Here is a 14,407-nt window from a genome sequence, read left to right as displayed (position 1 = left end):
CAAAATGCAGAATGAAGTTGTTCCTTACCGTTTGGGGTGGAAGCCATTATGCCCCGATCATTCAGAAGTCTATATTGTTTAATGCTGCATCAAATCTCTAGCAGGATATGGACACACCTGGTAACCATTCCTCTAGGGAGAAAAAAACAGGGACCTGGGAAACAGGGACAAGGAAGGGACTCATTGTTTATGTGTGTATATTCCTACACTTAAAAGGGGCAGGCGCAGTGAATGGAATGGACAAAGAGTGGGATTCTAGGATGCTGCTGTCATGTGGCAGAGTCTCAATTCTGATTCAAAGTGATCATGTGTATAACAGAGGAGAACTGCCTGAAGAGGGAGCAGGCGGCCAACTCTGTTCTCCCACAGAACTGCTCGAGGACTCAAACCAATAACCTTTGGTGTAGCAGTGGAGCTTAACCATTATGTCACCAATGTCCCTTAGAAGTGTGGCAGAAGCTAAGGCATATCAAATCTCATCATCGTCTACTCAAAAGAGACCCCCCCCCACCGCAACAAAGTAGATTTCATGCATTAGTTTTATTTTGTCTAAGACAATAAAAATACTAAAGCATGATCCATTGGTATTGAGTCCATTTCGACTCATCGCAGCCCCAGGGAACAGAGTAAAACTGCACCCACAGGGTTTCCAAGGCTGTGGTGATATAGTGGGTGGCACATTGGGCTGCTAATTGCAAGGTCAGCAGTTCGAAACTACCAGCAACTCTGTGGGAGAAAGACAAGGCTTCCTACTCCTGTAAGGAGTTCAGAGGGGCGGTTCTACCCCACCCTAAAGGAACTCAGTGGGTCAGAATGGACTGGGTGGCAGTGTGTTTGGTTTGGTCTTTAGAATCTTTACAGAATGACCCTATCTTTGTCCGCGGGAGCAGCTGGTGGGTCTGAACTGCTGACTTGTCAGCTAGTCACTGGGTGGTTAACCACTGCACTGCCAAAACTCGTCACTGAAATATGGAAGTATTACAATAAAATGTTTGTTCCTGTCGACGTAATATTGGGCCAGTGGTCATGCAGTTTAGCAGAGAAGCTGTGGCTCAACACATGTTGAGCGATTAAGCATTATCAGAGCAACACTGAACTACATGCAGATTCTCAGGCCAGAAGTCTGACTTGCTGGAAGTTGCTTAGATGAGCACCATAGTATCAAAGATACCATTAAAACTCCTCATTGATTTGGATTTGGGTCGATTTCTGCAATGTGTCCAGCAGGCCTCCTCTGCCCTCCTTTATTATTCAGATTAGACTCAATCAGACCCCGTAATTTTTTATAACCTGTATAATTCTTTTTGTTTTGTTTTTTCCTTTCTCACCACTGTAATTCTTAAATACTTCTCGCCTAACCCCAGCTCCTTGTGCTTCTCTCGATAACAGTCCACGGGGAAGAAAGAGCTATCACTCTCCCCCGTCCTCCCCACTGCCCCCACTTGTAACTGGAGTCCTCTCCAAATTGTCCTTTCCATTTATTTATCAATCACGTCTGTTTCAATGAGCCATAACATTGCTGGCTATCATCTGGGAGATGACAAGGGTTAACCTGGTGACTTCCAACATGTGAGCAGATCGAATTTCTTTTAATATTCTACAAACCTAGACTCTGTTTTCATCTCTTGGTTCTACTCTACCAACATTTCCCTGAACACACGATGTGATGCTTGATCCGCACATTAGCACTTCCCCGCCTTACGCCAAGCTTTAGCTACCTATATGCACTGTAGGAGCCAACATGCCTCCCTCTCAACCTGCCTCTCTCTAAAGCTCCTATCTAGACAGTAAGCCAGATGCAGCACAATCACTTGTTCTCCAGTTTCTCAATATAATTCTCTTTGTACACCCAGAAAACTATGAGTAAAGGCTCCCTTGGTCTTTAATCTATATAGTTTCCTAATTCTAGTCTATTACCATTAAGCCCATTCAAATGACAAGGCTATGTTGTTAGGTGCCATCCAATCAACTGACTCACAGCAACTCCACACAAAAAACAAAATAACCAGAATGAAACACTGCCTGGTCCTGTCCCATCTTCACAATTGCTATGTTTGGGCCCATTGTTGCAGATACTGTATCAATCCATCAATGCCCTCTACTTAATCAAGAATACCCCTTTGGGGGGGTCGAACGACCCTTTCACAGGGGTTGCCCGATTCATAATAGTAGCAAAATTACAGTTAGGAAGTAGCAGCAAACATAATTTTATGGCTGGGGGGTCACCACAACATGAGGAACTGTATTAAAGGGTTGTGGCATGAGGAAGGTTGAGAACCACTGTTCTAAGGACTTGAAACACGTCCAAAGTATGCGAGTCCTGTCCCCCTCAATTCGACCGAGCATTCTGGCTGTACTTCTTCCAAGATGAATGTGTTTGGTCCTCTGGCAGCCCATGACACTTCCAATATTCTTTACCAAAACCATAATTCAAATACAACTGTTCTGGGTCTCTTATTCCTATTCACTGTCTGGTGTTCATTATATTATGAGGTCATTGAACATACACTGAGCCTGGGGTCCGGGGAATCCAAAGTGACATTTTGGCTCTTTACCACTTTAAAGACGTCTTTTGCTGTAGATTTGCCCAATTTAATACATCACTTGACTTCCTGGCTGCTGTACCCATGAGTGTTGATTAAGGATCTGAGTAAAATGAAACCCTTGACCATTTGGTAGTACACTACAAAGATCTAACCAGCACACAGTGAGCACACCATTGCATATGCTGTCAAAGAGGGCACTCAGGATAATTTAACCAGGTAGTGCCTGTTTCTAAAGGAAAATTCATTCATAGTCAATTCAGCCTGGTAGGTCTGAATGGTAGAATTAAAACTCAAAGTACAGTTGGGTCATAAAATATTCTGAGATATTTATAGCTCTCCCTGGGCGGTGAAGCAAGATATCTGACTCACCAGGAAATGTGGGGAACAGATCCAGCACTTTGCAAGCAAAGGAACCCTAATGAGAAACAAAACCAGAGTGTAGGTGGACCTCCACTGGATGCTGGATCTTTCTGAGAGGAGGGACAGTGAATATTTCCAAGGTTGTGTAAGCCAGCCCCAGGAGATTGCCTACTCACCATAACCACACCACCCAAGCTAGGTCCTCTTTTCTACGGGAGCGGCGATCCTCAGAGAGGAGGGCAATCTATATACCACCATCTCACAGACCCTAGCCAGGTCTGAGGTGCAGATGATATAGAATAGAGCTTCTCCCAAGGTACTCTCAGGGAGGCAACAAATATGCACAGGGTATTTTGTGAGAGGGCATGGGAGAGCTCTTCTTCCTTGTATCATTCCCTCTCTCATTCCATGGGGCAATTAAGTTAATGCATTTCCTACCAGTGCTAACCTCATTTCCCCTCAGTATTCTGAGGTGTGCGTGACAAAAAGTATATATGTATTAAATTTCTTAACAAATAATGAGACTTTTCAGGTAATCTCTCATAATGCAAATGAGGAGACAAACAGACAAAGGAAGTCCAACTGCCTGGCTTCAGTATTTAGAACAGAAGTTCTTCATCTGAACCTGGGAAGGGCCACCTTGGGCACAGATGGTCGCAGGGTAGGGGAGGAAGGTCTGATACATATGCAAAATGATCTGCACTGGTTTTTTCTCCCCCATAGATTCTTATCATAATCAGATTTTTAAAGGAGCCTCAAAATACTAAGAATCATTGCTGTTAGGTGCCATTGAGTCATTGTCAACTTACGACAACCCCATGGGACAGGATAGAACCGCCCCCACGGGTTTCCTTCGCAGGTATCTTTGTGAATTTCCCACGGAGCCTCTGGATGGATTCCATTTGCTTTTTGGGGTGGGGGGTGGGGGGGTGGGGAAGAGACTATTTTAAAGCCAGGTGCTTAACCATTTGCACCACTAGGGGTCCTTCAGAATCATTAGCCAGACTAAAACAGTGGAAGGTGCCCTCTAGAGTCAGTCAGTCAGTCCATATGTGTCTGTCACTCAGGCAAGTCCTGGTCTTGGGAGGAAAATCATGCATAGCAAAGCCAGTGTACTTGAATTACTCGATTCCTAGGAACATTCTTAAGGACTTCTAGGGGGTTACAAAAAAGTCACAGAAACAAAGCCATATGGTGTGCATGGTACCACAGGACTGTCAGCCACAGGAACTAGCTGGGGAGCCAATTTCCTTCTCCATTGTGTAAACGTGCTGCTAGACCCCACTCAATAAAATGACTTTACTGCCCAAGCTCTGGGAGCACATTTCCTTGCCCCAGAAAAACCAATGCTGTCTGTTCAATTGTACCAACTATGAAAGTCGAGATAAAGTGATGAGGCTCCTCTGAGGGTCTAGAAACGAGAAGACAGAAGCAAAGAGGAAGGAATGTATGAAGCTGCATGGGAAAAGCAGTTGTCATCGAGTTGATTCCAATTTAGGGTGGCCCCATATGTGTCAGAGGGGAAACGTGTTCACAGTGTTTTCAGTGGCTAATTTGACTAAGGTAGATTCCAGGGCCTTTATTCTAAGGTGGATCTAGATGAAGTAGAATCCCCAACCTTGAGGGTAGCAACTGAGTTTGTTAACCATAAAGGTCCCATTATTATGCAAGGCTTACCAAAAAAACCATTTATCACATCTACTTCCTCTCCAACTCAACACATGCCCATCATTTCAAAAATAATGGCTATGATCCACTAAGAGGAACAAGACTAAGAGCACGACGATAGACTAGAATAAGAACTCATTTGGATTCTGGTTTTTAAATAAAAGACGACATCCATGCTTTTAATCATGGGTGCAAAGCTGGATCGAGGAAACAATTGCGTAGCATGTGGTTCCATGTTACAATCACAGTCGTGTCCCTCGGGGGTGAGAAGATGGAACAGTAAGTTATATTTCCATGAAAGGGATGGGTTCTTCCTTCCAGAAAGCCTTCACTGCAGTAGAAAATGGAGTACCAAGTAGTAGTTAAAGTCTCTGTGAAGTCCTCAATTAGCAAGTGTGTAAATGGATGGTAGACCTTGAGATTCAACTACCAGTTTTTCAATCATTAAAGGGATTTTATAACAATGCAGAAAAAACATACATTTCTGAGCCACCTGAACTCTGAGCCACTATGTTTATCATCAAAGACAAGAAACTGAAAAGGATTGCTCCTCACAACCAAGTAGACTTATCGTAAGGTGTACACAGACCTAAGACAGTCAACAAAATATCAGCCATTTATTAATCATCTCCAGTGGGTGGGGGGACAGAGACAAGAAAGTCTTATCAGTGATATACAATTACACACATGTGCACATGGAGTTAAGATCTATCTATCCTCTCATTCTTCAGTGCTTTTCAACTTCATGAGCACCTTTTACTGAAACATCTGAAGTTCTATTCCATTTAAGCAGATTCAAGTAAAGTTTCTGGGAAGCATTCCAGAGAGTTAGATTGCTTTAAAATTGGCCATGCATTAACTACTGCTTTGTCTAGCAGGAACGAGAGAAAAATTGATAGGGCATCTGTACATTCACTCTGCACAAAGTTGCATTACTCAAAGACAAACAAAAAAATCAGATTACACGTCTGGAAACCCATACTCTGCCTCCTTTATCAACACTGCCAGCTCACACCAACCATATATGAGGGCCAGCCATCTGCTTCCCAAGGAATTTGTAATCCACCCTGCCCATTAGTTTCCAAAAGGTTCTCCTAAATTACACATGGACCACTCCTTCATTCATTCCACTGTGTTCACCTTTCATCTCTTAAGAGATTCGTTAACGATAAATGTCTAAGGCTCACTTGAACAACAAAACCCAGAAGAAAAGCCATCAGCATTGCATTTTATAACAAAACAAAACCCAAATCCTAAGAGTCTACTGAACTAGAACTAAAAACTATTACAGTAAGAGATTCATTCCTGGGTACCTGGCTTCCTTTTACTTTACCTGCTTCAGTGTACTTCAAGCCTACTTTTTCTTCTGTGTCTTTTGTCTTTGGCGGTGGCCAGACAGCTTGGAGTCGGCCAGGAGTCCTGTCATCCTGCTCGGTGGGGCTCTGGTCTGGCTATTGGGGGGTAAATGGACACAGACAAGCATAAGTTAGATGAAATGTGGCCAAAGCGATTTCGTTACTGAGAGCAAACATGCTAACTCTATTTCTAGCACCCCTGTTAATGACCAGTTACACATCACTCACATTCAATGTAATGGAGATAATGTTTTATTACAGGACGACCCTTTTCCAGAACTGTAGAGTCATCAGTAGGGGTTTAAAAAAAACAAAACAAAAAAACTCTCAAGGGTAAGGATTACACAACACTTAATAGGTTATTTTTACCACTTCACTATAAAAATCATAAAATTCCCCCCCCAATATCATGATCCCAATTCTGCCTTGCAAATCTGGCTAGACCAGAGGATGTACATTGGTACAGATAGCAACTTGAAACACAGGGAATCCAGGATAGATGACTCCTTCAGGACCAGTGGTGAGAGGGGCGATGCCTGAAGGGTGAAGGGAATGTCGGGTAGAAGGGGGGAACCAATTACAAGAATCTAAGTATAGCCTCCTCCCTGGGGGATGGACAGCAGAGAAGAGGGCGGAGGGAGACGTTGGACAGTGTAACTTATGACAAAACTATAATAATTTATGAATTATGAAGGGATTAGGAGGGGGGGAGGGGGGGGGGGGAGGGGGGAAATGAGCAAATGATATTGAGGGCTAAAGTAGAGGGCAAATGTTTTGAGATTGATGAGGGCAACAGGTGTACATATGTGCTTGACTCAATGGATATATGTATGGACTGTGATAAGAATTGTACGAGCCCTCAATAAAATAATTTTAAAAAATAATGAGGGCAACAAATGTACAAATGTGCTTTATACAATTGATGTATGTGTGGATTGTGATGAGTTATATGAGCCCCCAATAAAATGACTTTTTAAAAAAATGTACTTTGATATGAAGGCACAGATATACCATCCTTGGGTATATTTATAGGAATATTTACAAATGTATCCTTAAAAGCTCCAAAGTTCATTATAGTAAAAGACCAATTTTGCTTTTTCTGTGAACATTAGTTACAGGCCAAGATATACATCTTCTCCAGGTAATCTACTCTTGTACTTTCACGTTTGGTTTTGTTTCTCTTACCTATAAAATAGAAAACAAAATAGACTCTGTATGCAAGTTTTTGTTTCAAATGGTAGTTGATTCTTAGAACTAGGATACTTTGTATTCATTGTGTTTAGCTTAGATTTGTTAGTGTTTGTTTGTCTTGAACTAGAACCCATGATAATGTATCCAGAGGCTTTACATGTTTAACGTTTTAGTATATTAAAGTGCCATAAAGGATGGCAAGTTTACAGCGAGTTTATAATAAGCAAAACATTCGATCCATTCCTCTTTCAGAGGAATATCTTAATATCTACTGGACAGGTGCTTGTTAGTCTTTACAAACTACTTGAAACAGTATTTTTTGAATAATAGTAATAACAGCTACCATTAATTAAGAGCTGATCATGTGCTGGAGTCCTGGGTTTTGTGGGTTACTTGTTATATCACTAACTGCAAGGTCAGTAATTCGAACCCATCAGCCACTCTGTGGGAGAAAGAAGAGGCTTGCTGGTACACAGTCATGACACACAGCCTCAGAAGCCGTGGGGGGCAGTTCTGCTCTGTCCAGTAGGGCTGCCAGGACTCAGAATCAACTTGATGGCAGTGAGTTCCAGGGGCTAACTTCATTGAATCCTCACAGCCACCATACACTTGCTATCAGTGCTCATTTTGTAGCTGAGAAGATGAAGACTCCGAGCTGGTCAAAGTCACTCAGGCAGTAAATGGCAGAGTTAGGATTAAAAGCTCTAAATCCGGGGCTCAATCATAATGCCTTCCAAACCAACATGCAACACTTCAATCGCATCACCAACAGTCTTTGCCAAATGGCAGCGTTTCAAAGGAAAACAAAGTTTTCATAGAGGTGTAATTAATAGTGAGGAAATCCCTATAAATCTGGGTTATACTTCCATATTACACTGCTGCTTGGGTTTTATAGGGACACTTAATATTAATGTTTAAATAGACAGTGACATTTTCCCTTTCCCACCTGCACATCTTTGCATTTATCCCTAAATAAGAATCCAGGAAAACATGGGGGTGGGAGAAAGAGAAAACAAAGAAAGAGAAGCGAGAAGAAGCAGAGAGAAAGGCCATTCTACAGGCAAGGTCGATTTAACTTCAGTATAATCCCTTGGCATCGAAAGAGGGTCACTCACAATAAGTCACTGGGATTCACCTTCAAAGAAACCCCAAGAAGAAGTGCAGCAACATCCCATTCTAGGAGAACAAGCACAACCCCAGTCTACATACGCTTTTGGAATCAGAGGGGCCCTCCGCCGGCCGGGACTTGGACCTTTCAAACACAGCTTTCAGCGACTCCTTCTCGTGCCTCATCTTGCGCTTGAGGGCTTCCAGCTCGGAGGTGTCAGCAGTGGTCCCCTTTCTGGGGGGACGGATGAACAGGGCTTTGAAGGCCTCCAGGGCTGTCTCTGTGGGCTTTGACTTGGGCTCTCCGAGACCCTGGGTCTGAGCTTCCCTGGGGCCGCTCTGGCTCTCTTGGTCAGTGCTGCTGCAGCCCATCGCTTCTCCGCTGGACGCTGCAGGGTCTTCGGCCTTCGGTTCTGCTTTGGGCATCTCAATGTTGAGCAGCTGAGAGAGCTGCTCCAGGAGAGTGGGCGTGGCCTTCAGATCGGTTGTTTTCTCCCCATTCTTTGGCGCTGGTGGCCCAGCTTGCGCCAGAGATCTCTGCACCGGCTGGGTCAACTTGAGCAAGGCCAGATCCCCGTCCTTTGCTTTGATTTCCGTGATGGTCTCCCCGCCCTCGGCCGCAGCCCCCTTCTTCAGCACACGGAGACCGCTGAAGAAAGCTGGGAGCTGGAATGTCCTTTCCCCGGGGAATTCCCTTTTGGAAGGGGCACTCTCCGGGACGCCAATGCCCTGGCCAGCTACCGCAGGTGGGCCTTGGAAATCTTCCTCTCCAGCCTGGTCCTGGTTGGAGCTGTGCTCTGTCTGAAGGCCACCATCCCTAGGTTCCGACTTGCAACTGATCTCCGGTGGAGGCCTCTGGGGACCATCCGCACAAAGCTCTGCATTGTCTGGTTGCTCGGGGGCAGTGTCCCCCCCAGAACCTCCTGGAGTTTCTTTGGGCTCCTGAGGTGGCTTAGCCACACCATCACCGCCAGCACCACCACAGGGGGATACTGAGTCACAGGGGCCACTTCCCTCTTCTGGTTGCTCGCCACCATCATCCGAGTCAGAATCGCTGGTGGTGTGGACGAGGGTCCCACGAACCAGGATAACATAGTCTTTGTTGACACCCAAAGTGGGAAGTGCAAGCTGCAGGCCTGCGAGAGGGGGCGCAGCCTCGGCTGCCCCCTTGCTCCCCTCTGACTCGGTCTCCTCCTGGGCATCCGTCTCCGCATTTCCGAGGCCCGGTGGAACCCCAGCCTCTGCCGCCTGCTCCCTGGGGCCACTGCCGCGGGGGTCATCCTGCACAGGTGTGGGATCCACCTCCAAGCTGCGGTAGGCTCGCAGAACGGCATCTTCCTCTTCGGGCTTCCCCGATTCCAGTTTACTGGTGAATCCAAACAGGGATTTCATAGAGAACTTACTCAGGATCGACTGAGCCACTTCAAGTCCCGCTTCAGGTTTTTCTGGTTCTGAGGCATCGCTGCCGGTCACGGAATGACCATCGTCCTCCATGTCCCAGCAACGAATGCCCTGCATGGAAGTCCAGGCTGCGGTTACCGTCCCCCTCCCCCGGCGGGCTCAGGGTATCCACTCCATCGGCTCTGACGGTCCAGGACGGAGCAACAGGAGCCCGGAGCACGCTGCCAGGTTCCTGGGGGCGCACGGGGCGCAGAGGCTCCCAGGTCGCGGTGCCCTGCTTCCGGTGTGGTGTCAGCGGAGATGGTTATGCCCAGGGCACCTGGGCCACGTCTGCGGAGCTTTTCGGCCGGGGAGGCGCACCTTTTTACACACGGGCCCTGGCCGGCCGAGACGCTGCTCCTCTGGGACTTCCTTATTTATCCCCGTGGACAAAAGGCTTTTTATCGTCGGGAAAGTCAGCCTGCCCCTGGTAATCCCAGCCGGCAACTTCACCAGGAGCTCCGCCCCAGCGCCTGCCTTTCCCCGCCGCTGGCTTTCAACTTCCTCATTGGCGAGTCCAAGTTGAGGCTCCTGGAAGTGCTGAGCGGGCACGCTGGTCCGGCCCTGACCCCCGCCCCCACCCCGCAGCCTTGGCAATTCCAGAGTGATTCCGCAGAAAAGTGCTGAAATCACATTTAGGGGCCCTCTCTCTCCTCCATCTGGATTACGTTTGGGCCTTCCAGGCCACAAAAAAAAAAAAAAAGCTAAACCCTGCACCCAGATGAACATCCCACTCAAAGCCCAACGCCAAGAAATAGAAGGAAAGCGAGAAACAGATCGCCTCAAAATGCCCAGAAGGTCCAAAGCAGTTCATTTGTGGCCCTGGAGGGGGTGGGGGTGGGGATGGGGATGGTGTGTGTGTGTGTGTGTGTGTGTGTGTGTGTTGCTTTCTTCCACTTCCTTGCAGGTCTCATGTGGAATGCAGCTTTTAGCTTTTAACTTCAAGTTTGAAAGAGGAAAACCAACACGACTGGTTTCAGGTTGCTACCCTTTTAGCTCTGCCCTGGCTGGCTGTGTTCTACAAACAGGTACTTAGGCAAGCATGCCCACCACGCCCAGTGTCCACCAGTCACTGGGATGGCAGAGTCAACAGCCCCAGCTGGGCAGGCAATGATTACCTTCCATGCTCCTTAGCCAACTGGGAATTCCTGGCATCCATAGGGAGATCCTGGCAGGTCACAACTAAATGCAAGGTGGCACACAACCTGTGCCTTGTTAGGCAGAGCAAACCATCCAAATCCCCCGGAGCCACATGCCCCTAGAGGAGCCGTTCTCAAGCTGTGGGTCTGTCTCGACCCCTTTGCAGGTCGAACGACCCTTTCACAGGGATCACCCGATTCATAACAGTAGCAAAATTATAGTTATCATGTAGTAATGAAAATAATTTTATGGTTGGGGGTCATCACAACATGAGAGACTGTATTAAAGGGTAGCGGCATTAGGAAGGTTGAGAACCACTGCCCTAGAGGGCAGGGATTCTCAAAAGTCTGTCTGTCTGTCTGTCTCTGTCTCCTAAAACAAAAATGGAGCAGACAAAACCACCACCAGGCTTCACCTCAATGTAGTTTCCACCACTCTGATGACATGCTGGGAACCTAGCAACCCAGGTGTTGCAGCTCTGTCTCCTGGCTGCAAAGCTGTCTCTAGGGAGGGGTTCCTGTCATATCTCAAGAGCTCCACGCTTTTCAAATCCAGAACAGTCAGCACGTGCCCAGCGAGCATCTGGGATGAGCAAAAGGCACTGCCTCAGGCTGGGAAGAGAATCAAGCTTGCTTCCTAGTAATTGTCAGCTCTCTTTGAGCAAACTGTCAGGAAGGTTATGGTCAATTGATTGGGCAAAGTAGAAGTCGTGGCCACAAGACAAAAAGTCTGTGTTCCTCTGTGGCGGTGAATGACTGTGGGTCACACGTTGGTGACAAGAATGAGCCAGGTTTCTCAGCAGGAAAGCAAGTACTAATTGTGATAAGCCCTGAGCTGCAATACTTGCCTAGGACTGTATTCAGAAGCAACCCTTACACAACTCAACAGGGTGCACGTTACTATGCCTCACGGACCCCTACTGGAAATTAACAGGAGCACCTCCTAGTCCCTCATATGACCTTGTGCTTGCTCTTTGTCCTAGCATATTTTGGCATCATTAATTGGAACATACACAAACACTCAATAGTGTCATTTCTCAGAGTACACTTCCTATAGAGAGGAAATACCTATTGATGAAATAGAACTTCCACTTTTTTTTCAAACTTGAGGAAAGGGGAAACCGTCACAGCAGATCAAGTGAGAACAGTTTTCTTAATATCGACACAAACCATCCAACAAGGGGGTGAGGGGAAGAGCGGCAGTGACAACAAGCCCTTAGACTGAAGCTGAAAGGAGATGATGTCCCTCCTACTTCATGGCTTGCGGCAGAATCAAGACAGCTCTGGCATCTCCTCAGTATCCACAGAGGCCAACAGGATGTCAGGTGGTGGGCCAACTCTTTGGTCCCAAGATATTATTTGATCATGGCCCCTTGGCTCTAGGTGGGGGATGGTATCATTAGCCTAATTTCAAAAGTTAGGCAAGCACAGCCAAGAAGATTAAAGTCACTGATCAAAGTCGCATGCCGAGTAAGTGGGAATAACAACAACAACATCCAATATGTACTATGTGTCAAAGCACTAACTATTCTAGGTGCTTCGCCTATATGAATGAACTTGACGGTCAGAACTACTGTATGGCATGGGTAGAGTATCAGGCTATCCTTCTCCTTTTCCTGGTAGGAAAACAGCGACAGAGAAAGATGAACTACCTTACCCGTGTTCCCAGAGCCAGAGAGCAGAACTAGAACGTGAATCCAAGGAGCTGTTCTTTGGACGCTACACTCTTAATCACTGATTTAAAGCCAAGGGCTTTCACTGGCTGTCCTAACACGGCACCACATAAAATTGAGCCTTGACATGCACACCATCTTTGGGCTCAGTTAATTAGTGGTCTCTCACCGGGAGGTGAAATGAACTTCACCCTCTGAGATGACACAGGAGACTGACTTCACAGAATTGTATATTGAGAACTTGAGGGAGAATCTAGAAGAACTTCTTAGAGTAAGTATCAAGCAAAAATGCCAGAGACCTTGCACTCTCTGGTCACAGATAAGACATAGAAGCCTCCAGATTGATCAACCCATTGGGAGGCTTTCCAGCTTACCCATGCCAGTCACCTTCATTTATATAGAATGTCTCTTATTACAGAGACTAGTTTCCCTAGCAACAAGATTGACTCAATGTGGTCTCCCCAAAGACATTCAAGTTCCAGTCCCTGGAACTTGCGGCCATGCTACCTTCCACAGCAGAGGGTCTGGCCAAAGGTGGTTGACAAGTGACTCAGACCAAGATGGTGCGGTCATCCTGGATTATCTGGGCAAGTGAAGCATAATCACAAATGTTCTCTGTTTCTGATCATCTTATTGAGGCCTCTTACAATTCTTATTACAATCCATACAGCAACAGTATCAGGCATATCTGTACCTACGTTGCCATCATTCTTTCCTAGACAATTATGCTCTATTGAGCCCTTGGTATCACTCATTTCCCCCCCCCCACCCTTGTGACCCTGGGTAGATTATAAATTATTATTATTTTCATATCTCACACTTCCCCATGGTTTCTATTGTTCTTCTCCCTGGATTGGGGTGTGTGTGTGGCTATGTGTCAATCATAATCGTTTCCCCCCTCCTCCCCTCCTGCCCAACCCCCCTCCCTTTCTCCCTACCCTTCTAGTATCACTAACAAATGTTCTTAAGTATGACTGGGGCTGTCAGAGAATCCATGTCAGAGTGAAGCTGCATGAGGAAGACTTGGCCAGGCATTACTGACTCGGAAGGTGGAAGGCAGCCTTGATCCAATGTGTGCAGCCTCTGCAAGCCGGCAAAGGCAAGGGAAGGGATTCTCTCTCAGGGACCCATAAGAAACAGCCCTACTGGTGCCTTGATTTGAGCCCACGGAGACCCATTACAAACTCTGACATTTTAAATTCTAAATCTGTCTTGTTTCAAGCCAGTCGGACAGTGGCAATTCGTTCCAGCAGTAATGGGAAATGAATGTTTTCATTAAACAATCATTAAGGAGCGCCAATTCCAAGGTTCTGGAGACGTAAATAAATAACTAAATAACAAAACCCCATCCCTTAGCCTAGAAAGAGATGAGTCTACTCTTTCTGTAACAAAGTATTTTACACCCCAGACTCAAGATAAATGGTAATGAAAGACCCCAAACCCATTGCTGTCACGTCAGTTCTGACTCACAGCTACCCTATAGGACAGGACAGACTGCCTGGCAGGGGTTCCAAGGCTCTCAAGTAAATTGCCACATCTTTTTACCAAGAGTGGCTGGTGGGCTCGAACTGCCAACCTTTTGGTTAAACACTAGTGCTTTAACCAGATGGACCTGGACACAATTTTTTATCTTATATTTTATTTGTTTTTCATCCAGTGTAACAACCTCTGGTTTTTGATAGAATTCTTCAATTCACTCACATTTAAGGTTATAATTATAAAGTTAGATATGCATCTACAATTTAACTTTTTTTTACACATCTTTATTTTTTTTAAATCATTTTATTAGGGGCTCATACAACTCTTATCACAATCCATACATACATCGTGCAAAGCACATTTGTACATTCATTGCCCTCATCATTCTCAAAACATCTGCTCTCCACTTAAGCCCCTGGCATAGCTCCTCATTTTTCCCCTCCCTCCCC

The 14,407-nt window shown here is 46.0% G+C and overlaps 1 protein-coding gene across 1 annotated transcript in view; it reads right to left on the bottom strand.

Annotated features, from left to right (window-relative positions):
- FMN1 (formin 1) overlaps nucleotides 1-9,721 on the bottom strand; it is a 338,627-nt gene extending 328,906 nt beyond the window's left edge. Inside the window, exons 1-2 of the mRNA XM_004712678.2 lie at nucleotides 8,330-9,721; nucleotides 5,908-6,025 (exon numbers count right to left, since the gene is read on the bottom strand). Coding sequence (XP_004712735.1) covers nucleotides 5,908-6,025; nucleotides 8,330-9,721 — 1,510 coding nt within the window. The remainder of the gene's footprint in view (nucleotides 1-5,907; nucleotides 6,026-8,329) is intronic.
- Nucleotides 9,722-14,407: the final 4,686 nt, after the last annotated feature.

The sequence above is a fragment of the Echinops telfairi genome, unplaced genomic scaffold (assembly GCF_000313985.2).
Source record: "Echinops telfairi isolate 266 unplaced genomic scaffold, ASM31398v2 ScPeMD7_18;HRSCAF=68, whole genome shotgun sequence".
NCBI lineage: Eukaryota > Metazoa > Chordata > Mammalia > Afrosoricida > Tenrecidae > Echinops > Echinops telfairi.
The sequence above is the reverse complement of the archived record's forward strand: the minus strand, read 5'-3'. Positions and strand labels throughout refer to the sequence as shown.